At 33.8% G+C, this 25,854-nt stretch overlaps 2 protein-coding genes across 2 annotated transcripts in view; both read left to right on the top strand.

Moving 5' to 3' along the window:
• LOC142349733 (U6 snRNA-associated Sm-like protein LSm8) overlaps window positions 1-25,854 on the top strand; it is a 176,648-nt gene that overhangs the window by 77,428 nt on the left and 73,366 nt on the right. The gene's annotated exons all lie outside the window — the stretch shown is intronic.
• LOC142349653 (stomatin-4-like) lies at window positions 219-16,462 on the top strand. The gene is made up of 7 exons (XM_075401370.1): window positions 219-452; window positions 3,293-3,410; window positions 5,999-6,116; window positions 8,697-8,857; window positions 11,872-11,980; window positions 12,633-12,820; window positions 16,185-16,462. Exons 1-7 carry the CDS (start codon window positions 365-367, stop codon window positions 16,291-16,293), a joined length of 891 nt encoding a protein of 296 aa, XP_075257485.1. The 5' UTR covers window positions 219-364; the 3' UTR covers window positions 16,294-16,462.

Here is a 25,854-nt window from a genome sequence, read left to right as displayed (position 1 = left end):
CTGTGAAACTTTTTCCATTTCATTCATCCGCTCGAACCATGTTTGTTGTAAACCTGCCAATCTTAACTATTAACTTAATTCCAATGTTTAGTTCCGAACTGAATAACAATATCAACATCAAATGCCTCATCTTATTTTCGGCGTGAATCTTGATTATTTGCGATCTACGCTACAAATTAATGCTAATATAAATCTGCGTTTGGTTTGTTGACTTCAAAGCAACAAAATAACAAATATCATTCAACTCAAACTAATTGCAACACTCGCATTTACAACAACTAAAATACCTTTATAGCAAATTAGAGGACAGTAAATCGATATTTTGTGACTTTTCCTTAGTTTTCATTGCAACATCCGATATTCGATGTCGAGTGACTACAACCAACCACATTCGTATCAAAATATGGGACCTTCCGACACACGAGTTCAAATTGCTGAACAACAAAAACCAGGTTAAAAAGCGAGAATTAACCTGGGGGGGGGGGGGGGGGGGTGAAGCGCGGATGAATACAAGCAAAATTAACCCTGTACGCTTTAAAATACGGCTATTTTATATCTCGGCTAACATGGTACATTAAATTTTTAGAATTATTGAGCCTTTCGACAGTACCTCTGTGCCTTTTTTTACATAATTGTGGTTCACGATCAAAAATTAAAATAAAAATGATATATTAACCTTTTGTCAACAGTGACAAACGCGCATGAATTTTGTCACCCATACGCACTGATAAAATTACCATTTCCAATGATTTTTCTTGCTCGCATTTATATAGTTTACCTGAGACCCACTGCTGTTTCAAACGTTCATGTGAGCCATGATATGCCAAGTTGACAAATTGGCAAATTTTTTTTTAATCCACACTTGTATTGCAAGGGATTTTCTTTCATTTCGTTCTAACTGATGCGCCGTTGGAAGCCGTAATTATATACCGTAATCCTCAAAATTAGACATCATTTCGAAAAAAAACTAAATGTCTTGACAACTGTTACGGTAAACTCGGATAACGGCTGTAAACAACTGTCAACGCTCCTCACTTTTGCTCAAAACAGGCATATGGCAAAAAATTTCCGATATAAAAGCAATCCTGAACTAGTTTTCCTTACTGGCACTGATGACCATGAGCTCCATTTTGTTGCCTAATGTATCTAATTTTGACGATAACAGTATCTAATATCTACTGTAGTCACCTGCGTGTTTTTCAGATCTAAAACCTAACTGGTGATTAGTTTCAGAAAAAAAGCCCTTATAGCACTAATTGCGCGTAAGGAAGACAGGGATAAGTTTTGCAAATATAACCCTAACATATGATTGAGAACAACACTGAAATTTTTCAGAAGACTTAATCGAGAAATGTACCATCTGCAGCGTAATGAACGTCAAGCAAGAGTTCAAAGTTAGGTGAGAGTTCAAAATTGGTCTCTTTTAGCGAAGTTCGACTTTGTATCTTTCGAATACTGAGCTAAGATTCACTTAGAATTGCCAAAAATTGACAATATTGATTTGCAAAGTGCAATCAACTTTTTAAAATATCCCCTGTAAACTTTGTCAAATTTCCTACGAAAATAGTTTGCCTGAATGGCCGGATCAAAATTTTTAGTTATTAATACTTTCTAGATTGCAATGTCACTGTGGTCTGATAACATAATCAATTCTTCTTTTTTAGTAAAGAACAGCAACTTTGCATCAAAATAACGTCTAAAAACAATGGAAGTTTCAAACCAATTGAATAAGAAACAGTACTCCGATGTTCTCCTGGAGAAAGAAAGGTTTTCAGAAATCCAGAATTTTTACAGAATTTATGCGGTTTGCTATCAAAGTGTAGTGAATTTTTTTCTTGGTGCTAAATGTGCTAAAAACCATTTTTGATGATTGTTTAATCTTATTGTTAAAAAATTGAAAGTAAAATTCAGCAAAAAGTAAAGTAGAAGATAATTCAGACAAAGATATAACAAAAAAACGTTCAAAAGTTAACACCAGTTCATTGCAATGCTCACTAGTGGTTGACACACTTCAATATAATCTTTTTTATAGTTTCCGATCTTTATGAATGTCAAAAAAAAGCTTGAACGCTTAAATTGTTTTTGTTCACGCACTAAAAATGATTTTAAAACATTTACCACTACCGGAAAGCAGTACGTTTTAACACCTCGAGAACTTAAAAACAAACATCTCGTAATTGTTCTCAAATATTGTACCCCGTGTCAAAATCACAACCCTGATAAACCCCAAACGGATATAAGAGTAGGGGGTAATTGTTTATGCGGGGTAAATGTCTATGTGGGGTAAGACGATGTAAGATTACGGGGTAATGGGGGTAATTTTTAGGTTTTACCCCCCAAAAATTAACCCCCAAAGAGATGTAAGACAAGGGGGTATTTTCAGGGGGTAAAACGATGTAAAAATAGGGGGATAAATGGGGTATTGTTTGGGGGGATTTTTAGATTTTACCCCCCCCCCAATTTTAGCTCCCAAAAAGATGTAAGACTAGGGGGTATTTTTAAAGGTATAAAACGATGTAAGATAAGTGGGTTAACGGGGGTAATGGGGAGTAGATTCATATAGACGGGCTGTCAAGAACTGGTTTAGGGTACAGAGGTTGCGAGTTTAATGATCCCCTACGCTTGCATCATTTTACTCCCCAAAATTACCCCATTACACTCCACTCTTGCATTGATTTACTCCCTATTACCCCTCTTCCCAAAAAAAATGTTGTGGGAGTTTTGAGGGGAATTGGCTAAAAATTCCTCTGATTAGCCCCCTAATCTGACATCTTTTTGGTGTAAAAAATCAACACGGGACGTTGTAAGGAAATTGGGGAAAATATGTCGTAAATGTGTGAAAACTTTGAAAAGCGAACATACAAAATACAAAAATTGCGTAATTTGCTCAAATTGTGAAAATAATGTAAATTGCCAAAATGTTGAATTTTTAATTCCTAAGGGATCGTTATAAATAGTCGAAATCAGACGAAATAGTCGAAATCTGCGGGCTGACGGCACAATAGAAGAAGAATAGGCTGTCAATTCAAGAATTGCGGTTTGAGACTTAACTGGGGACTTTATATAACTATCCACTTTAGAAATGTTGCAACTGCCGAATTTATGCGAAAAGAGCGCTGATAATTCATTGGATAATTATGTAAGAATTATTTTTTCAGTCACTGTCAGTCCATTTTTTTCATAATTTATTACATAACGTCTCCGGGCTGAGATAAAAGTGCACCGCCCAAATTGGACTTATTAATGTACAGTTGTCCTAGCAATGTTTGATGCCTGCTCTATTATGTTTCAGCGCCTGATCAGGAAACGAATTACAACTGCTGCAGTCTTGTTCTGATTTTTCTATCCTATTTTCTCATCATAATCACATTCCCAGTCACCATCTTCTTCTGCATCCGAATTGTGCAGGAAAGTGATACGCATCAAATTTTTAACTATGTTATAAAAATAATTTTCTGAGATTAACAATATGAAAATACCCCCCTCGCCCGGGGGTTGAGATGTCACTGCTAAAAACGTAAGAATTGCGGTGAATGCAGGGAATGGTTGCCATTTTTGAGTTCAAAGACAGTGAACATTTTTAGCAGTGAACTTTCGCAAACCTTGCAGTTCTTAGTAGTGATTTTGTGCCCCCAGTATGTTATGCACACCCAGTTACATACCACGTGTTATTACTTCGTAATTCATTATGCAAAAACATTGTACATGCGTCTGGGTGTTGCAAATACTATGCACCCACTAAGATGGGGTAAACAAACGGAAAAGATCCCATTTTTTCTCAGTATTCTGTTAGTAGTGTCGAAATTTTCATGCGTGGAAACGGACATTTCACCCTTTATGGCCATTAATCTTACAAAAAAATAAACACATATATTTTACGGTGAAGCGCAGTCGATCTGATTTATTTACAAAAAGAAAAATAATCTTTGTAAGTTAAAGGTGCAGGATCTCAAAAAGATTCATCTTCCATCCAGCAGCTCAGATCCGCTGAACACGTGGACGTCTTGAAGTGAAAAAAATTTGGTCACCTTTTTTCACCGCAGAGCTTAAATAAAACTTCTGAAAGACTTAGACCCAGGCAAAGTTGAGCTCCTAACCGAATTGTGTTTTTCTCAGACACGCCCGATTGCAAAATTTTTGGTTCTACACTTGAAATCTGGATATGGGAGTCTGATCAGAGTGGTTTTGGAAAAGAACCACGGAAAAAAACCAGCAAATTAGATAGAAAAAAACCCACGGAAACAAACCCCCGAGGATTAAAATTCCTAAGAAAATAAACCGTCTGTTGACTGTCAAAAATCTGTAGCATCAATCTAATTGAATTCAATGAGTTTTGTTACAAAACAATTGCACAGATCAAAAGCAAAAGACCAAAGGTTCTCTCAAAATGACATAAATAAGCGACTGCTCGCAAATACTCTAATTATTGATATTCGTGTGCGGCAAAAACAATTCGTTTTATTCTACCGTTTTTCTCATTTTCTATAGCAATGTGCGTCCCCCTTTTTGTTATGCCACGGTAAATTCTTGAAACGCTTGTTGTCTGCGTAAGGCCTCCAAGAATTTCCAACAAAATTGGACTTGGTTATTCGAAACATCGATTCAAAACCTCTATGAAAACTTTCAATCGCATTGTTAATTCGCCGTAGGAGCTCAGTCGTGCAATGGTATCCATTTCACAATACTAGATGAAAGCGTGCCATTCCCGTTGAGGCAGTCGACAAATATATCGTGAAAAAAATCAAAAAAGTCTAAAGCATCAAATTCTTACATTGATGTCTGGCTAATAACTGCTTGAGTAAGAGCCAACAATATAGACTCGATCTTATTAGAGAGTTGTCTAGGGGTTGTAATCCCAATTAGTGGGTATTGCAATTTCCTGCAAAAGAGCTAGAGACGCTAAATTTGAAGCTAAAGACGCTAAAGCTAGAGATTTACAACAGTGTTTTTGTATAATTTTGCCAATTTTCAGCTTTTGTGCAACAATTTTTCACCATTGACATGCAAAGAACAACATGGTTCTATTTATTTTGTTTTTATTGGTGGAACCTAATCTAGCCTAATTAATTTTTTGGATCAAGGTTTCGCTGAAAATTCAAATGAACTTTTTTTCCAATTCTTTGGTCTTCAAGTTATCTTGTAGCCCCAAAAAATTAAGGCCGGAGACGATGAAAGTTTTACTTTAGGTAATTTCTTTGTCCTGATCCAAGGCAGTCGAAGATACCATTAGGTTTTCAGCAAAAATTAATTGACTTCAATTAAAATTTTCATCTTAATCGGCGCAGATGGATAATTTGAAATTCAGTAAAATAATTCGATCATTACAAGTATAGAATGGCTCTAGGTTAATAATTCTTCTCAAAAAAGACTATGTCAGTGTCGAATTTTCATTCAGAAGACTATGCAACAGTTTTTTTTCAGACTTCATCTAGTGCGTTTAACCGTGTAGATTTAGCAAATATCGAGCCTCCTCTATAAGAGTTGTGATTTGTTTCAGAGCTCATATTATAACCCTAATATTTGACACTTTGATTCAAATGTAGGGCACTGATATGAGAATAAATTGGGGTAGAAATGTTTCACTTATGGACATCTGCCAGGGTATTGACAAAAATCCAAGTTTCACAAGGACGTCCATGAGCACTCCCTCAAGTTCTTCATCAGACGCATTTCTTTACAGTTATGATTTGTTTTTAAAACGTTTCTGACTTTGGTCAATTGGCGCAACTTTCAAAATTTTTTGGTCACGTGATTCATTCCTTGAATCTTGTTCACGCCCACATATTATTTCCGCTTTTCTTATGTCACTTCTTGACTGCGCGTTTTGTTTTTAAGGCAACCAAATCATTTTGTGTCTCTGCTTTGACATATAACACTCTAAAACTCTCTCGAGTCATACCATACGATTTTTCTCGTGTAATGAAATACACAATTTTTTAAAGAGAAAAATTTAAAATGAATAGATACAATTATATCACTTTCTGGTCACGTGACAGGAGTATGAGAGAGCTGTGATCTACAGATTGGGAAGATTGATGGGAGGAAAAGGATTTGGACCCGGAATGTTCTTTATGATCCCATGTACTGATACGATTACAGTCATCGACCTACGAACGGTATGTTCTTTTTACTGCAATCATGAATTTTGGCTTTTATAATAATTTTGTGTTAACAACCTAACTTTTGCCGAAGTTTAATCAAAATCTTGTGGACCAAACTGATCTCAGGTCAGGTTCTCATTCGCTCGATGTTTTTTTTCTGTTGATGTGTGCTCCGAGCCATCTTTGATCAGTCGTTCCAGACCGAAATGTTATCTCAACAATTCCAGACAATTCCAGACCATTTTCAAGACTTTAGTAATATAGTTGGTCTCGGAGCTTAGCTAATTCTGGAAAATGTATTGGAGAAACCATCTTTCACCACATCATCGAAATAATAAAACTTTACCATTTTACTAAAACTGATTTTAAATCGTGGTCGCAAAAACAATGGTATCACATGGAAATTGCTTATGTTTCAACTTCAATTCTCTGCAACTATGGCCTCCAATTTTCTCTCAAAAATAGATTTAGTTAAAACACAACATCCAGTAATTTCAGCTGATCTTTACTTAACTATTCATTAGCTACAATGGCCAAGGCGTCAATGCTGAAAAACGCAATTAATTATTTGCTAGACTGGCGGGGATTGCGTTAATTTTATGTAAAGTCAACGCTGAAAGTGTTGAAAAGCGAACATCACCGTTGCTAATCGTGTTTCTTTCACATGTTTAGCCTCACCTAGCGTATCTCTTGCATAAATTTAAGGTTTCTAAGCAAAGATCTTATGTAAATTTAGCGATTCCAAGAGTGACCCTAGACCCTAGAGATTACAGGACTAAATGTAACAGTTTTAGCGTTCCTTATCGTAGAGCAAATTCGATGCCTAAATTTTAGCGTTGATTTTAATTAACCTGTTTAGCGTTGTTAGTTTTGTTCCTTAACAAATTCAAAGTTTAATGCTTGTTTAGTTTTCAGGGTTGGATTTCGACAATTGCTGAGTCTCATATGTGAGCTCCGTAACCGAACCAAAAATGGATTTTTTTCAACTTTTCATGGCACGTTGAGGTATTACGTATAAAATATGAATTTTGCGCCGATTATGTAAGGAACCAAGAGTCTTATCTTTGACCAAAGGAATCTCATCAGTAACTTTAGGCTTCATATCAGCGAGCTACTAATAAAATGTTTATACATCTATTTTTCGAAAATCTTTCACCACTTATGTTTTTTGGTTTTATTTGGTAGGGCGTCACCTATGTGATTCCCCGGCATCACTTTTTGATCCGCCAAAAGACTCTAACCTACAATATCATTTGGATAGTCGGGCACTAAATAAAAGAGTAAGTCCAAATTGATAGCAAAATTTTTGACATACACTGAGGCCAGTTTATACTTATAAATGCTCATTTGTTGAAATAACCAAGAAAAAAAATTTGCATATAACGACAAATTTGTTTTCTTTATATGTTTAAGCTGCAAAATTTTTCTTTTAGAGCAGACAAATAATCAAAATGGATTGCAAATGCGATATAGTAATTTATTAAGTCCTCTGACTACATTATACGAGAATTTGTGGTAACAGCCAATGTCTTATGTGTCATATATTTTTGTATGACCCCTGTATGATTTCTAGGAAATCTTATATGGTACTTGGATGACTACCAAGAATTTATACAAATCATATATGAGCTATTATGATCACTACGAATCATATATGGTCTAGTACGAAGAAAAAAAAGTTGTATAGTCGTTGACCCGGGAAAAAAATTAATTCCAAGTCTCAAACAATAGTTTTTATTGACAGAAGTCAACAAGGTTTCTGGTATGGTAACAATTATTCTGAGGTGTAATTAAGTTTTCTAAGTCTTGAAAAATTTTCGGGCACTGGTTTCTTGTCTCAACGATAACTTCCGTGTTGTTCGTATTTAATTCAACAACTTTTAAGGTTGATTGTGCTTGGTTTGCCTTTGTATTGATCGTACAATGGATATTTTCTATTAGTTTCGAGCCTTTTTGAAATTAAATAATAAAATGTATTAGAATGTGCCCTTTTCTACGTGAAAATATGCTTAAAAACGAGAAAACGAGAAACCGAGAAACTTTTCCTGTAATGATATATTCTCTCTGCTACAACTTACGATTGTTTTCACACCCATTTCATCGGATTCAACGAATTTACCACGATGTAAGGTCCGTGGTGCTTACTAATTTATATAATACATTTCGAGAAAAGTAAGCTATGGTGGCACGGAGGTAGAAGAGGCGACATTTATATAATTTTGCGCTGAATTTTTGGATTGAATTTCAAAGCCTTCACCGTAAAGTTGCTGGGAATTTTTTATCTTGTCCATGTTAATTCCCACTTATCTTGTTTTGTCAAATTGTAATTTTGCCATTTTTTTCTGCACGGGTAATGTTATACTCATGGAGCACATCTCCGTGAAATCGCAATTCTGAAATACTGATCATGGTATTTTATAGGCTGTCAATTATGATTGTTTGGTCAATTATTCTGCTTATAAACTGCTCAGAGTTTTCCACAATGCCTGTAATTGAAAAAGCAAGTTTCTAATATGTCCGATTAAGAAAACGCAAAAAAAAATTCTTTTTAAAATGTGACTTTTTTTGCCTTGACCACCTTTTTCAATATCCTAGGTTTGTCTGAATCTGCCGAGGCAGGAGATTCTGTCTAAGGACAGTGTGTCAGTGGCAGTGGATGCTGTGGTCTACTTCAAAGTGGATGATCCAGTCGCTTCTGTCAACAATATCTTAGACGCAAAGGCATCTACAAAACTGCTTGCCGAAACTACGCTCAGGTATGGGGGAATTCTGCCTAACTTCCCGGGATAAGGCCCCCTTTGTTTGTATCGATCGATCAGCGTTGACTCACTAAACTAGTTAATTAAATTCATCGATGGACGAGTGAATTTTCCTTGAAAAAAATCATCGACGGATCCAAGTAAATTAGTAAAAGCCGAGTCATGTGGCTGATTGTAGTTAACTCCATAGAAACACAAAATTTGATCGATACATCAGTGTAGAGGAGATTGGTGTAAGAAAACCTCAGCAAAAATGCAGTCAAATCATACAGGGTTATTTGAATTTATCCACACATATATGAAAATACAAAATAACGTATCTTATCAGCTAAAAAGGGGCTAAAAGGAATTAAAAACAGTTTACTGGCTACGGTTTGAGCTCAATGGATCAGGTGCGCTTTATGTTGAGCTAATGTCCCTAAAGGAAACTTTGCAAGTGAAATTTCCAATGAAAAATCAACTCAGACCTAGAGACTGTTTAATAATTAAGTTCATGAATCATACATCTATTATCTAAAATCTTTAACCATTTAAGTTTTTTTGTTTTTATTCGGCAGGGCATCACCTATATGATACCCCAGCATCACATTGTGATCCGCCAAAAGACCCTAACGTACAATATCAATTGCAAGTTGGGCACAAAATAAAAGAGTAAGTCCAAACAGATAATAAAATTTTTGATTAGGAATTAAAAGGAATTAAAAACAGTTTACTGGCTACGGTTTGAGCTCAATGGATCAGGTGCGCTTTATGTTGAGCTAATGTCCCTAAAGGAAACTTTGCAAGTGAAATTTCCAATGAAAAATCAACTCAGACCTAGAGACTGTTTAATAATTAAGTTCATGAGATCATGAATACTAATGTTTTAAACATCTATGGATTGCGCTTGGAGCCTTCTTAATCATGAAAAAAATGTACAAGTTATGCTAGCTTCCACTAATATTTATTTCTGGTTTTCCGGGGTTAACTTTTTTTTGATTCCCTACAAGGATCGTATATGATTTCATAATGATCATTTTCGCTTTCTTTGTACGTTTCTATTATGAAAACAAAGAGCTCCTATATGATCCCTGTACAAAATTCAGATTTTCATATATGACCCTAGCATGAAATCAAAAAAATCGTAAATCAGCTATTCTTGAAACTTGAAGAGATTCAGAGCGCTAAAAAAAGTGTATGCTACTTCCCGGGTTGAAGTTTCTTTGATTTCATACAAGGATCATATATGATTTCATACTGTCCCTACTTGATTTCTTAGTACGATCCTTGTATGAAACCAACGAAATCATATATGATCATAGTACGAATTCCAGGAATCATACATCTATTATCTAAAATCTTTAACCATTTAAGTTTTTTGTTTTTATTCGGTAGGGCATCACCTATATGATACCCCAGCATCGCATTGTGATCCGCCAAAAGACCCTAACGTACAATATCAATTGCAAGTTGGGCACAAAATAAAAGAGTAAGTCCAAACAGATAATAAAATTTTTGATATACTCTGAAGCCAGTTTATACATATAAATGCTCATTTATAAAAAAAAATTAATCAAGAAAAAAAATTGCATAGCACGTCAAATTCGTTTTCTGAATACGTTTAAACCACAAAGTTTTTCTTTTAGCGCTCACAAAGACTCAAATAAGGGTTGCAAATGCGATATAATAATTTAATAAGTCCTGTGACTACATTATACGAGAATTTGTGGCACCAGTCAATGTATTATGTGTCATATATGACCTTGTATAATATCCAAGAAATTTTTTCAACTTCAATGGAAAATCAAAATTATACAGTTTTTAGTCTTTGAATTTTTTTTGCATGATCCCTGTATGATTTCCAGGAAATCATATATGGTCCTTGTATGACTACCAAGAATTCATACAAATCATATCTGACCTAGTGGGATTACTAAGAATCATATATGACCTAGTACGAAATCAAAGAAAGTTGTATAATCTTTGACCCGGGTTTCTAGATCAGAGAAAACATTTATGATGCTGCTAAGAAACCAAAGAAATCATATATGATCCTAGTATGAAACCAAAGAAACCATAAGTGATCATAGCGTGAAACGAAAGAAATTGTAGTGCTGTTGAAGGCTGGCACTAAAAAGACGCTGCTGGAATATCATAGATTCTGATATCACCCAAACAACGAAAAGTTCTCACTATTTATGATGCTTTATGATCCCAACTGTGATTGTTTATAATTTTTGTGTTACCAAGAATTTGAGGAAGCTACACTTGGCCATTTTTATTTTTTTATTATTTTTTTAAAAATCTTTATGATCCTTGTATGACTACCAAGAATTCATGCAAATGATGTTTGACCTAGTATCATTTTGAAGATTTTTTTTTCTTTTTTTATGTCTTTATTTGTTTCATCATTCAATCTTATTGAATGATCTTTTTATAAGTACTAAGAAATCATACAAATCATTAATGAACTAGTATGAATACAAAGAAAGAAATCTATACGTTTGGCATCTTTAATTGATTTTTCCGTATCAGTAACTTGAGCATAATGACTGAAACTTCTTGAGAGTAATATTTAATTTGTGTATGATCTTGTTCTTTTATGACCTCCAAGAAATACAAATCATATATAACATAGTATAGTTACTCAGAATCAAATCAAAGAAAGTTGCATGATCGGTTATCCTGGATAGCTTCTATGAAACATATATGAATAACATCTGTACCATACTACAACTAAATAAAAACAACAATTGATGACATAAAACGTGTAAAGCTCATACCATTTTATACCATTTTTTAATCGAACCCTACGAACAAACTTGCAATATCCTTATTAGTTTTTCACAAAGTTTTTGATCAGAAAATTTAACATATTTGCGAACTTTTAAAATATTATTGTTTCAAAAAATTGAAAAATTCCAAAAAAAACAGGTATTTCACAAAGAAGTTCTCAAAATACATCATCATTTAAGAAGAAATTTTTCCATTGCCAGATCCTGTAAAGGTATTATTTTGGTTATTTAACGCAGGAATGTGTTGGGTGTGCACACCCTAACCGAAATACTGGGCCAGAGGGAGTCACTGACGAGACAGACCAGGGCTATTGTGGATGAGGCCACCCACTCGTGGGGAATCAAGGTATTCATTGCAATCAGGAAAAATTTCCAGGAAGCTCTGATCAGGTTATCAATTTGACGTCCATCCTTCGAACCGATTCTCAAAGTATTTGTTTCTGATGCAATTGCAAGTGCAGTTATGGAGGCACAACGCAAACTTTGTGAAACCGTAACACAAAGACTTGATCAAATCACCGTACTATCATCATAATATAACTATTTTTCCATATTTGCGGCTAGATCACAATTTCCTAGGCTGCATTACCATATCAAATGAATTTCGACTTCTGAAAGCGACTTTCAAACTATTAACACTCAATAACTGAAGGTCTTCTAAAATTTAAATAAGAAAACCTTAGTTCATACGTAATGTCAAATTTGCAAATATTTGCAAATTTTTCAGGATTATTGTCAGATTTGCAAATTTTTGCAAACCAATTCAAAAATTGCAAATTTTTGCAGACCAATTCGAAAATTGCAAGTTCGTCAAAAAATTAAAACAAGCCTATGTAGATCTGGGTTCTGGTTCAAAGTGCAAAAATTGAAAAAAAAAATTCTAACGCAATGCTCAATTAATTGTTAAACTTTTGTCGGTCAACTAGAGGCTAGGAAAAACTTCTCAGAATTTAATTTCATTCACACTTTGACATGATGTTTACCCAAATTAAGTTCAGGTTGAGAGAGTTGAAATCAAGGACGTTCTGTTGCCCCAAACAATGCAGAGGTCAATGGCCGCAGAGGCAGAGTCTGCGAGGGAGGCCAGGGCTAAAGTGATAGCAGCCGAGGGAGAGCAACAAGCATCCAGGGCACTCAAAGAAGCTGCTGACGTCATCAATGAGTCACCAGCTGCTCTTCAGTTGAGGTCAGTATTCCCAGCTTGAATGGGCATGGATGTTTCGGCGCATTGATTTTTAGGAACTGCGCTACTTGCGCTAAATTTTGATACTCGGATATTCAGTTAGCTAGATTCCTAGGATGCGCTAAAACTGTATGAAATGTGCTGAAATGCGCTAATTTTTCAAAAAATTTTGTCAAACTTCTTTATAATAGTGCGCTGAAAATCGCTGAAATGCACTGAAAACATGTGAAGTTGACGGGCTCAATCCTGTGTCTCACATTGCAAAGGACCTTTCAACTTTGCAATCTGCTTGTCAGATTCTTACATGTTTTGTTTTATTATTATAATACCGTCAGGGATGCGGCTGCCGCTTGAGCTAAAAATGTCCATGGTAAAATTAAATAGTAAATATTTTGTCGGAAAAATGCCTCAAGTAATCATTTCAAGAAGAACTTGCTCATATATTTCAAGTATCATTTTTTTTCTTTTTCAATCCGCTTATTTTTTTCGGGCTTGAGACTGGGGTGTCCTGTATTTTCATCCCTACTCTTTAACTCCCTATATTTTAACCCCAATTTTTTAACCCCTATATCATTTAATCCCACAAAATATTCAACCCTACATTGTTTTAACCCGTTTTTCAGCTTCCTATAATTGATTGAGTAATTAGGTTTCAGTCAATTCTAATTAGTCTGAATAATAAGGATAAAACTCCAGTCGAAATTAAAGCGGTGCGAATTTATTTTTTCAGACTTCAGTCATTTAGGACAAAGAATTATTGTTTATGGCAGGGTATGAGTTTTACGTTAAAAGATCAAATAAATTTACCACTGCCTGGAATTGCTCAAAATATCAAAAAATCAGTGTTCCCTGTTTCCGTATGTATGTACACAAGATGGCCTACTTATTCGCGTTAAGGCTGAGCACAATCATAATGCTATTAAAGGAAAGCAGGCCTCACAAAAGTTATGCAAAAGATCAAAGCTCTGAGTGAAGATATCTAATAGAAGTCAACGTTCTCCTGACGTAGTTTGCGTTGCCTAACTCTTGACATAACCTAGTTCAATACAAACATCGCATCTTTTAGGAAAGAATAAAAAACAGTGTCAGTTCATGAATCGGAGGCCCGGAAATTTTTTATATACCCAATAAGTTCGAGTTTTTGCACTTTGAAAGCTGAAGAGATGACCAAGAGCGTTTTAATTTTTGGTGATCCGTATTTGATGTCAGATCTCAAATCTTCTAATTTTTGGTTTGCAGATCGAACATTTAAATTTTTAAATAAAAACTTCCACCAAACTTACACACTTCATGTATATATTCTCGGTATTGTTTCTGCTTGTTTTTACTCAAGTTGCTCAAGTTTTCAAGCTCAAGTTTTCAAGTTTTCAAGTTTTCAAGTTTTGATTTCTGACTCATATGAAAAGAGGTTTTAAAAATTTATTTTACTTCTTTTCATTTGGAAAAAACCCGTTATTGCGTTTTCTAGATTGTTTTTCGATAATTTTTGCAATTTTTTTTAAACCACAGGGCAATATAAAAGAGGTCAGACTTATTAAGTGTTCTTTTTCGATCAACAAAACTCCGCTCCGCTAAAAAAGCTCTCTGGTCAAGATTTCGAACCACCGTAAGCTGCTTAATACCGCACTCTCGGAGTTCAGTAATTTTGTGGTATTGAAGATTTTTGAATTCTTTTTTAAGTCCTAAAGAGGATACAGAATAAGCTGAAAGCATTGAAATAAGGTGTCCAAGAAGAAAGTTTTCAGATTATCAAGTAATTATCTTTTCAAAGCAGATTTTTCAGGTCTAAGTTTAATTTAAGCGTGCAAGTATTTGACAATTCTCCCTGAGGTCCGTTTTCACATCTTTTTCAATCTTATACAATTTTTGAGTCATCTCTCAGTCAAGAACTGACAAATCCTGGGAAAATCTGTGGCCACGTTTCTTCCGTTTAAAGCAAAATTTAAACAAGATATTACGAGACTTGATTAGCATGAAAAAAAGTAAGTGAGCTCAGGTGTCCAGGAAATGGTCCAATAGACCTTTAACTTATTAAGCTACATTTTTTTTTGAATTAGTTATACCTTTTTTAAACTACTTACTGACTTCTGAACTGTGATCATCCAATTTTTACAACTGTGGCTCTAGTCCTATCGTCGTAGACCGAAATCACTTGAGTGAAAATTTTTTGCATTTGTTTTGCTACCAAATGAGTCTCGCCCAATTCTATCATGTAATCAGACTTGTATTAATATTGATCGGAACATGATCAATCCCATGTGAATGTTGCGTAACAGTGTTATAATTCGAATATGATTTCTTTTGCATGTTTTAACGTTACTTGATTGAAGTAAATGTTGGGGCTCATCGGAGTTTATTGTTTTTTTTAAATAAACCCAAATAATTATAAATTTTTGACTTGAGCTTCCCTGGGAAATATACTCAACTGTTGGACAGCTGATTGTGAAAACAATTTTAAACGAAACGTTTTTGGCTATAAGGATTTGTAGTGATCGTAATTGCTCTAAGTTTTGTTGGTGCTTAAAAAAGCGATTTTTGAAAACCCTGGTTCTAAAATAGTTAAGGTTTGTATCTAATTTATTGATGTATTTAACGCCGGGATGTATTTAACGCCAACAATCAAACAACAATCAATTGTTTGATTGTTGGCCAGGTTTGGTCAACAATCAAACAATTTTTGAAAGTAATGATAATTTTTGGGTTTTTAATCAGGAAAAATGCCCGTTTTCCCTATCAGTTGTTTTAACACGCAAGAAAATGTCGTTAACGATTGTTTCTACATTTTTATGATGAAGTTTGCGTATAAATAAACAGCTGAAGATTATATCATTTTAAGAATGAATATTTTAAAGTTTTATAATACCATTTTTTTGGTTTTGCCTTCTCCAGTATCATCGAGGACTTGAACTATCATTGCTAAAGTTGTGAATATGATTTAAATGAACTTTGGTAGAACAGAACACAGAAACCACTTGACCCACCAAAAAACTTATTGTTTAAAACTTTGACTGTTTTTATGAAAATACTTTTATTAATCTCACAGAAAACAAATCTCAAAGAAATAATCTTTAATTCCCAGGTTGTTGTGTTTTTGTTTGTGTGCATAATAAAACATCATGTACAAATAAAACAGCAAATAATCGGAAAAGACCGGATTTTTGATTTGAATGCTGACCAATTTTGACCAACTTGGAAACTGGAAAGACCCCGTTCGAGACCGGAAAGGTGTTTTATCTTGCAAGTTCTTGTTTGACGTATATGTTCAATTTTCAAGCTCTTTTTTTGCAAGATAAATAACGAAACCCGATTCGGGAAGTCAAACTACCGTCGCAACAGTAGTTTACAGATGCATGTATGCAATTTTCAGGTACCTGCAGACATTGAACACAATCAGTGCTGAGAAGAACTCGACAATTGTGTTTCCGATTCCGATTGAGATGTTTAAAGGGTTCTCCAACAACGCTGCTGCTAGTTGAGCCATTTAAATGTCTCATTTGTTTAACCCGCATGTTATCCTAATCGCAGTCGGCCATTGTAGAATTAAGATAAATTGAGCTGTTAACGTGACACAAAATCATCTTATTTGATCATCATTAGCTCATTGAAGTTCTCTCATTTACAAATAATAATTTTGATACATCAAATGATACGTCACTTTTTTTAATGTAGTAAGAGCATATACGGGACAAGCATAGATGCAAGCGCAACCCCCGTTGAGGCGACCAGACCGAAGCGGCCTGTGATCCGAAGAAAACACCTGCTCATCGTACATCTCTGAAAAAGTCTTCAAACCCAAAAAAAGTCTAATGAGAGCAGTTTTCGAACGCACTAATGTCCGATCATAGGTGACTTAAAACGCAATATAATCTAATCAGACAGTGCTTTGTGCGCACGAAAGTCTGATCAAAAACTGCTACGAGCGCACTAAAGTTTCTTCCTGTTTTCCAATGTTGCTATTTAGAAGTATGTTGATTGAAGGAGGCTGCGAACTGGAACCAAAACAGGAAAAAAGTACAGAACTAAATATTAGAAAGTTTACATAATCTCTTTTTGTTTCATCACAAAAAGAACAGATTATTACTAAACCATAAGCAACAAAAATTGTCACAAAAACTTTTTACCAAAAGCATATCTTACACGGAAAGAAGTTCGAAACATATTGTTTTGGCTTTCTTCGCTTTTTTCCGGAAAAACTATAACAATTTTGTTATTGCTGAAGGCTGAAGAACGGCTGCAAAATAATCATTTTTTTTCAACTGCTTTAATATTTGTCAGCTTTGAATAATAATTTACACTTTAAAAAGATGTACAGAGATTTCCAACTATAAATCAGTTTTTCTGTATATAAAGAGACTTATCGAGTTGCTGAAGAAATTAAGAACTTCCCTAGTCTAATACCGACGGCTATCTTGCAAGATCTTGCAAGAATTTTGCAAAAGTCTTGTAAGATTAAGCACCATCTTGCAAGATCTTCTAAGATTCTTGCAAGATCTTGCAAGATAGCCGTCGGATGTGCAAGATTCTTGCAAGTTAATCGTAGATCTTGTAAAATTCTCGCAAGACAAGCGTCGAATTCTTTCAAGATTCTTGCAAGATAAGCGTCGAAGTCTTGCAAGAATCTTGCAAGATAAGCGTCTGATTTTTGCCAGGCCCTTGCAAAATGGGCGTCCGGAAATCTAGTCATAGCTTGAGCGTGGACCATTTTGGCTTCTTTGATGACTAAAGTCGGTGCACTGCCGGGCTCCAGAAAGAGCGCACCTGACCTAGCCACCAAAGAAAAAAAAGACCCTAAAGAACTAAGACCAATGCGCTAAGGGATCACAAACAAGAGCGGGGGGTTATCGCCCTGCAAAACGATTTTGCCGGAAATGAGTTTTTCAAATATGTAATTGAAGGCAGAAGCAATATGGAAGTTTCTCTTTTGAACAGAGAGCTCCCGTCGATGGTCTGAACTCATAAAAGAAAATGATCTTTGAGTTGATAGGATTTTAAAATTTTAGTTTTTTGTTGAACTTTTTTTCGACGTCTATCTTGCAGGATCTTGCAAGGTTCTTGCAAGATAGGCATCCGAATCTTGCATCTTGCAAGATAAGCGTTATTTGCAAGAATCTTGCAAGATCTTGCAAGATAAGCTTCTGAGTTCGACTAGGGGTGATGGTCCATGAATTTTTTTGTCTTCTGTACTGCGTACACCGTTCAGTTAGAAGGCTACCTTACCGGACAATTTCAAAATGGATACGATTATATTGCATAGCTCTCGCAAAACAGATGGATATTTCAAATCTTTGCCAATGAATGGAGGTCGTTTTTCAAGATCGTGCAAGTGCTCATGAAAGATCATTCTACCTTCCCTGAAATTTTTGCATTCGAAATTCCAGCCACAATTTTGGTAGAAATAAAGCAAATGTTTTTTAATCTACATTTATTGTTTATAGCGGCAATTTAATATGTTTTGGAACTTACCAATTAAAAACCAGTTCAATTAAAAACAAGTTCTTTAAAAAACGCATTATTGAACATTATTGACCGTTATTGTGATCGAAAGATCAAATTTTAAGCAGTGCAAGATAAAAATCCACACTTGGAGAGATAAAATCGTCTTATTTGCTCATATGCAAATAAGTGAGACAATAAGCTCACTTCAAGTTGAACTAATGTTTCGCAGTCGTACTTGTCGGTTTCTCTTGATGTTTTTAACACGTATTTCAAGTGGAATGTTACTATTTACAATTTACAATGCCCGTTTTGTCAACTTTTCACGTAAATTATCTTAGATATCGTGAGAAAAAAGAGATATCTTAGATATTTTAGAGAAAATTGCTGAAAAGAGTTTGGTAAATTTAACGTATCCTTTCTGAAAGTATTTAGTAAAATAAATATATTGTCTCTAAGATAGCCAGAGAAGAAATTTTACTAGGCCAGATACTTTTTTTTGTTTTAACCTTCCCGACTCAATACTCAATACAGTATTAGAATTTCCAAAAACACAGCATAGCTATAAAATTAGACAGACAGTAAGACTGTGAAAAGTAAAATCAGAACAAATTCAGTGACAATTTATTTTTTTGTAAAATTTCGAAATTCTGTCATGACTGCAAAGTAGTTAAAAGTATCTCACAAAAGCCTTTATTAATTCAGATTTGGTTTTGATTGGTTAGTAACCTCAAGGAGGTGATTCCTTTATTCTTTTATCCATAAATCCTGAAAATTTTTTGAATAACAACTGCTATTGCCTAGAGACATTGACTCAGAGCAAACTTTGATCATGTCAAAAACAAATCCAGAGAAAATTCAGACCATTTAATGAACGCTGAAAAACACTTAAAAATCTAAACATTGAACTGAACTCATTATTTTACATTAGACAAATTTCTCAAACTCCTGAATTTATATTACCGCGTCAAGATACTGGCAGCATTTCAGCTCAGTATTTCCTGGGAAATGTTCTGAATGCGCTAAAATGCCATTAATGCGCTGAATTTTTCAAAAAATTCTCGTCAAAATGCCAACAGAATATGACTCAGAAATATTTTGGAAATTTGTGAGAAATTCGCTCAAATTTAAGTGCACAACGTTTTTCCTCACTGAATCATCAAAACCATTACCATTTAATTTGATATAATATTAATAATGAACTTTTTGTGCGAAATGTGCTGAAATCCACTGAATTATGCAAGAAACTAGCCGAACTTTAAGCGCTTTTCTGTCATCGTCTTGGCACGTTCTAGCTATAATGTCTTAGGAAACGCTTTACTAATTTAAAATCAAACAAGGGGGCTCGTTAACTTGCGTTCACACATGATGTCCCGACCCGCGCTCATCTACATTTTTAACTTAACTGTCAACCAAATGAAGAGAAAATCAAAAAAAGATCTTAAAAATTAAAACAATTGTCACACAAATTACTAAATAAATTAAATAATGCCATGCCTCCTTAAAGCGCTCACAAGATCGGTCATTAATGATACTATGGGAGAAAAAAGCAAACAATAATATGAGCAAAAACCAAAACATATCCTACGGCAAAAATTCAACATCTAAACTTAAAACCACCTAATAAAGGCGAAATACAATCCGATCAAAACCTTAACCGCGCAAATTAACAATTTTGTTAATACAAAGCAGATGGAACTTTGTATTATAGAAACTAGGCAAAAAGTCGACAAAAAAACAGAAAATGAGGTAAAGTTCAAAAACCAACCAAAGATATTTACACAAACTATTTTCAAAAGTCTTGAAAACCATGAGCTTTTAAGGAAAAAAATCTTGATACCTTTACAAAAAAGTCTATAACTAAACCAAAAAACTGTCTTTGGTTAGAATACGCCAAAGAAACCTACTTAAGGTGAAGAAAAACTGAAAAGGTTACAAACAATTGGTTAAAACACAAATTATTGACGCCATTAAATTCTTTCGCTGTTATCTGAATTTTCCGTTTTTATTTCAAATCTCATTTAAACTAATTCAAGTAAAATTATACTGAAATATTAAGTATGTTCATATGGACTTTATTTGAAAATCATTGGGATCTGGATCTGGTATTAGCGAATGTGCTTAAAAAAGAGAAAAGGAACACGAATATTGACCACTAACAAAACTTTTATTAAAAGGCATATTGTCAAACATACAAAACATCGCTTAAGCGTGTATCAAAAGACACCACAATATTTTAGTTACAAGGAAGTGGCCGGGGCCTCTCGGTGATGAGAAATAGACACAAGTTGACAAATACAACAACAAAAACTAAAAAGTTTTAAAAAATGTTTGAAAAGAAAATATCATAATCTTTAACGTTTTTCGATGTAAACTTACTGCAATGAGTAACTTCATTCTTTCTACTCTCATTTAGAATCATATGGGATCTCTCAGAATTTTTGGACTACATAAAGAATATTAAAACAGGCAGGAAAAATTGAGAGAGAAATGTGTCGAAGCGGTTAAAAAATTAAATATTCAGTAAAATAATTTTCCATTTTCCTTTCATTTTTCAACAACCATGAAAATTTTTTCTGTAACCTTTCAACTTCAGGACAACCAGTAATTATGAACAAATAATTTGAAACCACAAAATTTTTCGGAAAAGCCATAATATCAAAGCCAAAAAATAAAAATTCAATAGATTTCAACGGAAGTCAACAAATAATAAGTTTTAATAAATCATGCCTCAGTGGGAAGACAATAATTTGTGTCATTCGTAAGTTATCAAAAAGTCATCACAAAAAGTCGTATAACTATGAGAAGGGCAAAAGGTGTATGCGAAAACCAAAAGTCATTAGAAAAGAGCAAGAAGACAGTGCCGAGGCATTTAAAACCAAAAATTTTTCTCTGAAAACTTACCTATGATCAAGTGAACGCCTTTTCTGAACCAATGGGTTAATTTTGAGTTTAATTGTGGTCGCAGTAGAAAAGAAGTAGGCCTTGTCAATAGTGAGAGTGACTTAAAGTTCACAGAAACAATTTAACACCTGTAAATGTTCAAAAAAAAAATTTTAAATTATTTTTAAAGTCTTAACAGCCATTAGCTGTCCAATCAAATTTCTACGTAGGTGCACTTACTGCTCTCAAGGAAGCTGATTCCACTTCTAGTCAACGAGTCTTTGCCATAGGACTTCAAAATTTTACTAAAATTTCAAAAAGAATATCAAAATTTAAATAAAATTTACGCAAACTCATAGTCGCATCCATAAAAAAAACATGAGAAATTCCTTGAAAACGAAATTTTTGGTCATTGGGCATCATTTTACTGTAAATGATATTTGTCACCAACAGAACGTTGATTCGAAAAGTGACCAGTCTCTAAGTGACTTGAAAAAAAATGTGAAATGGTTCTTAAAATAACAGCTCTCAATCAGAAATCAAATTTTTTATAGGAATCTTCTTTATGAGCCGTTTTATGGCCTTTTGTCTGTTGACAACACAAAATTGTTTCAATTGTTTTTTAAAATTTTATTTTGAATTAATATTTTTATAGAAAAAAATCTCAATATGAACAAAAATTATGCTAAAAGTGAACAAAACATGCCAAACATCACGTGTTCTCACAAAACTTAAAACCTCTTTGACTCCTCGAAAAAAAAAACGAAATTCAAACAGTCTTTTTAATTCCGAACTCTACATTGGACGAGCTTTTTAGTGACACATTTCTCTACGATTAATATATCAATCGGCCAAAATTGTCTGAACAATAAAAAAACCCATTTGAGTATATAGTTCCTCCCCCACAAGTGTGGTCGGAACAATTAAATACGAAGAGTTATAATCAATATCCCAGTGGATTGAGTGACGAAAAAGACACCGGGGTGTGGTTTTTCCGCTGAATTTTTTGAAAATTAGGCTCCTTTTCTTAAATAATGTTCAGAAAAATTCTCGACAAGGGGGATTTTACAATATTGCAGTACATTTGCTTTTTGCTGTTAACTCTAAGTTACTCGATTCTGAGAGATTGATTGTCCTTTATTAAATGACTTCTACTTTGAATCGGACATTTTGATGTAATTCAATGGTTGAATTTAGCCGAATTCAATATGTTCACAAAAATCAATCGACAGCAATCACTTTTATGAATTGCGACAAATTTGACATTAAATCTGCATTGTTTCAACTTAGTATGTTTTGCGTAGTTTCCGGAGTAAATCTCACATAATGACAATTTAATGACTGAATTTAATCACCTTAAAAAGTTGAAAGCTTTTAGATTTTATTGGGTGAAGCTCACAGTTAAGATGATTAACTGCCAACTGCAAAAACATAATCCGATTAGAACTTAGATAAAATGAAGCTTCTTTTGTTCATTAATTCTAACGTGGCATTAATTCTGGTGAACATTATTGTGATCGCAAGGTTAAATTTTAACGCAGTTTTGCTTGTTTCAAACATATTGAGAATTGAGGATAGAATCAAGTTGTTTTTTAATACTTTTTAGAAGATCAAAGCATATATTTTTCGATCTACCCCCTCCCCCCACCAGTGTTCTTTATGCCCCCAGTTGCAAATTATGTATTTTCCATAGCACGTTACTAAAAAGGGGAGGGCATAAAGTACACCCCCAGTTTGGGGGCAACAAAATTGAAAATTGATCCAATTTATGTTCAAATTATTGTTATGATATGCCACTGCGTCTCGTCATTTGATACCGTTTCTGAGCATTTCTAAAAACTAAATTAGGCTTCTCTCGCAATAGTTTCGCACACACATTTTCGGAAGGGTCTTGCATCATCGGATTTTACTACTTTGTGTCGTACCTTAATTTATAAGCACACAAGTATTTTAAAAAGTATTTTAAATGTTGATATTGTTCACAATGGAAGGTTACTTCGTTTAAGGTTTTACTTCGTTTAAACAAGATTAACATTCATTTGTACAAGTTTTGCTTCAGGAAAATATATAAAGGAGGCGACAAACAGTTTTTCAAAAAAAGCGGCTAGGAGTCACAGAGTTTTGAAAATTTTTTCGTGAAAACTCTCCTGAAATTTTCTAAAATTTTTTTGTTGCTTTGAAAACGAGTCCTCCTCGGCAATCTCTTGAGCTCAGTTTTTTCTGAAGTCTTTTTGGTAGTATTAATGAAACTAAAAATTAATATTGTATTCGTTTGATATTTTCAGCACACAGTTTTTAAATAAATAGTTTCCTAGTCTTCGTAAAATCTTAGTAGAAACGCTCAAATGCAGGGTTAATCTTTTCGAAGGCCTACATGTTTGTAATTAACTCTCAAAATTGAATTTATTTGTGCTCTTGTCCATAGAGGCCTGCAAATCAGTATTCGATTATCCATTTTTGTGTTAATTATATTTGACCCTATTACTGGTTTTTCGTAAAAATTTTTAACGAAAGACCCGCATATTACAGAATTTTTTTCTTAAAAAAGGCGACACTTATTTATAATATCAGTTAACACTTAATGAAAAAATAATTCAGCTAATTCCTCCTGCATTATTTTTTTTAATGTTTTCACTAATCTAAACAGAAACATTAAAATGAAGTTACGCTATATACGAAAATTTGTGAAGTGAGAATGCGATTCGGGAAATTTTTACATCAAAAAAAATTCCTTGGTCTGAAAAGCTTAAGATATCTTCAGATCATAAACGTGTTTCTTCGTCTCATTGAACGCGTACGGCTAATTTTTGAAGTCCATTGTTGTTCATATTCGGAGATATTATACGAAAACTTTCCTTTAATTGAAGTTTGACCAGATCTCATTAAATCAAAACTTAAAAGAGAGCTTTTTCTTTTTTCTTACGTCCTTAGCGAAAAATCATTGCGGGGTGAGTTTTTATCAGTTCTATCATTTTAATGTGATACTCAGAAATGATTTTCTTTAGAAACATTTGAATTGCATCACCACAACTTTAAACTAATCAGTTTCAATCGATTATTTATCCTATTTTAGCTACAAATACGCCTTCCTTCGAACTAAAGCGGTTTGTTTCAATTTAAGAAACAGTAGTGCTTCTAAGAACATGTTTTCATTAATCGCTACACCTTCTCACAAAATGTGATAACAACTAGAGACTCTCTGGATTCATTTATTATGGAGACTTTTGGAAAAAATTATAGCAACCATTTTTCTTTTTTGTTTTTAAAAACAATGTATGTGCAAAATACGATATTTTGAGGCTATTTTTATCATGATCATAACTATAAATCATTAAAAAAAAAGTGGTTTTGACGAAGATTCAGAAGCAACAGTGTCTCGAAGTCTAAGAATTGCAACAATCTCTTATGGTTTTTGAGATCAGGAAAATGACACCCCTACTACTAACACTACGTACAAAACAAAAAATTATTTCGAAGCCAATTTTCATTATGTTGTCTTTTCACGCAAATCATTAATTTCTTGTTTTCGTTGAGCTACAGGAAATCAATTCATTTGATAAAAAACAGTAGCAAACGAAACAGTCATACCCATTATTATCGAAATACTTTCGTCTGTAGATTTTTTGTCCTTTGAAAATATTATCTAGAAGATAGTCCCATTTGCTTAAGAAAGATTCAGAATAGTAATTTTAAAACTACGATAAAGAATTTAACTCAAGATGAACTACTTTTTTAGTGTTAGGAACTGTAATTATGTTCTCCTAATAAAAATTTTTCTGGGACAAATTGATGTTTTACTGGCAGTTATAGTTAATTTTTGAGACTGAACTTCAACCGAATTTCAAATATTTAAAGATTGAAAAACATTTTGTTCGTAAATGAAATTAATTAGAATTACCCCAAGTCGAGAATGGGTTGTTATCTTGCAGGAATCGGGCAGATTCTGGCAGATCCCTACAAGATGATGCATCTTCTATCAGAAAATTCTGGCAGATTCCTAAAAGATAACCATTTCTCTGCCAGATGCCTACAAGATAACCATTTTTTCTCCCAGATTCCTACAAGATAACCAATTTTCTGCCAGATTACTACAAGATAACCATTTTCTGCCAGGTTAATACAAGATAACCATTTTTCTGCCAGCTTCCTAAAAGATAAGGATTTTTGTGACAGATTCCTACAAGGTAACGTTTTTTCTGTTAGATTCCTACAAGATAACCATTTCTATGCCTGTGTTTTACGAAATATCTATTTTCTGTCAGATTAACGAAAGATATTTTTTTTTGTAAAACTCCTGTAATGTAAAAACTTTTCTGAGAATACCATTGGAACTGATTCTTCTATGGGAACTTCTCAATCGATGTTATCTGTGCAACAATATAACGCTAATTCAGTTTGAATGTATTTTTTCAATAAAAAATTCAAACATTGGAAAAGCTGATGAAATACGATAAAGTGTTTTTTATAATTGTTCGTATTTCATTGTGGCAGAAATTTTATGTCATGTATGTAGTCTTCCTGAAATATAAAACAATAAAAGTTTTTGGAAAAGTAACTCAGTAAACCATCATATAAAGTATTTTTTATCAATAATTTGTTTAATATTTTTTTTTCAAATTTTCTTGTACTCTTTTATGAGATCGACAAGACAACTGTATTGAAAATAATTGTCTGAGAAATTAATTTGAGCAAATTAGATATTATTAACCAATTGAAATACA

The sequence above is a fragment of the Convolutriloba macropyga genome, chromosome 11 (genome assembly GCF_964194025.1).
Source record: "Convolutriloba macropyga chromosome 11, txConMacr16.3, whole genome shotgun sequence".
NCBI classification, from domain to species: Eukaryota; Metazoa; Xenacoelomorpha; order Acoela; family Convolutidae; genus Convolutriloba; species Convolutriloba macropyga.
Note: the sequence above shows the minus strand (reverse complement) of the source record. Positions and strands in the feature narration are given on the sequence as shown.

Coding starts and splice junctions, on each gene's coding strand:
- LOC142349653 (XM_075401370.1), top strand. CDS start 365: ATGTCGAGTGACTACAACCAACCACATTCGTATCAAAATATGGGACCT. Junction 11,981..12,632: donor CCCACTCGTGGGGAATCAAG/GTATTCATTGCA, acceptor AATTAAGTTCAG/GTTGAGAGAGTTGAAATCAA. Junction 12,821..16,184: donor CCAGCTGCTCTTCAGTTGAG/GTCAGTATTCCC, acceptor TGCAATTTTCAG/GTACCTGCAGACATTGAACA.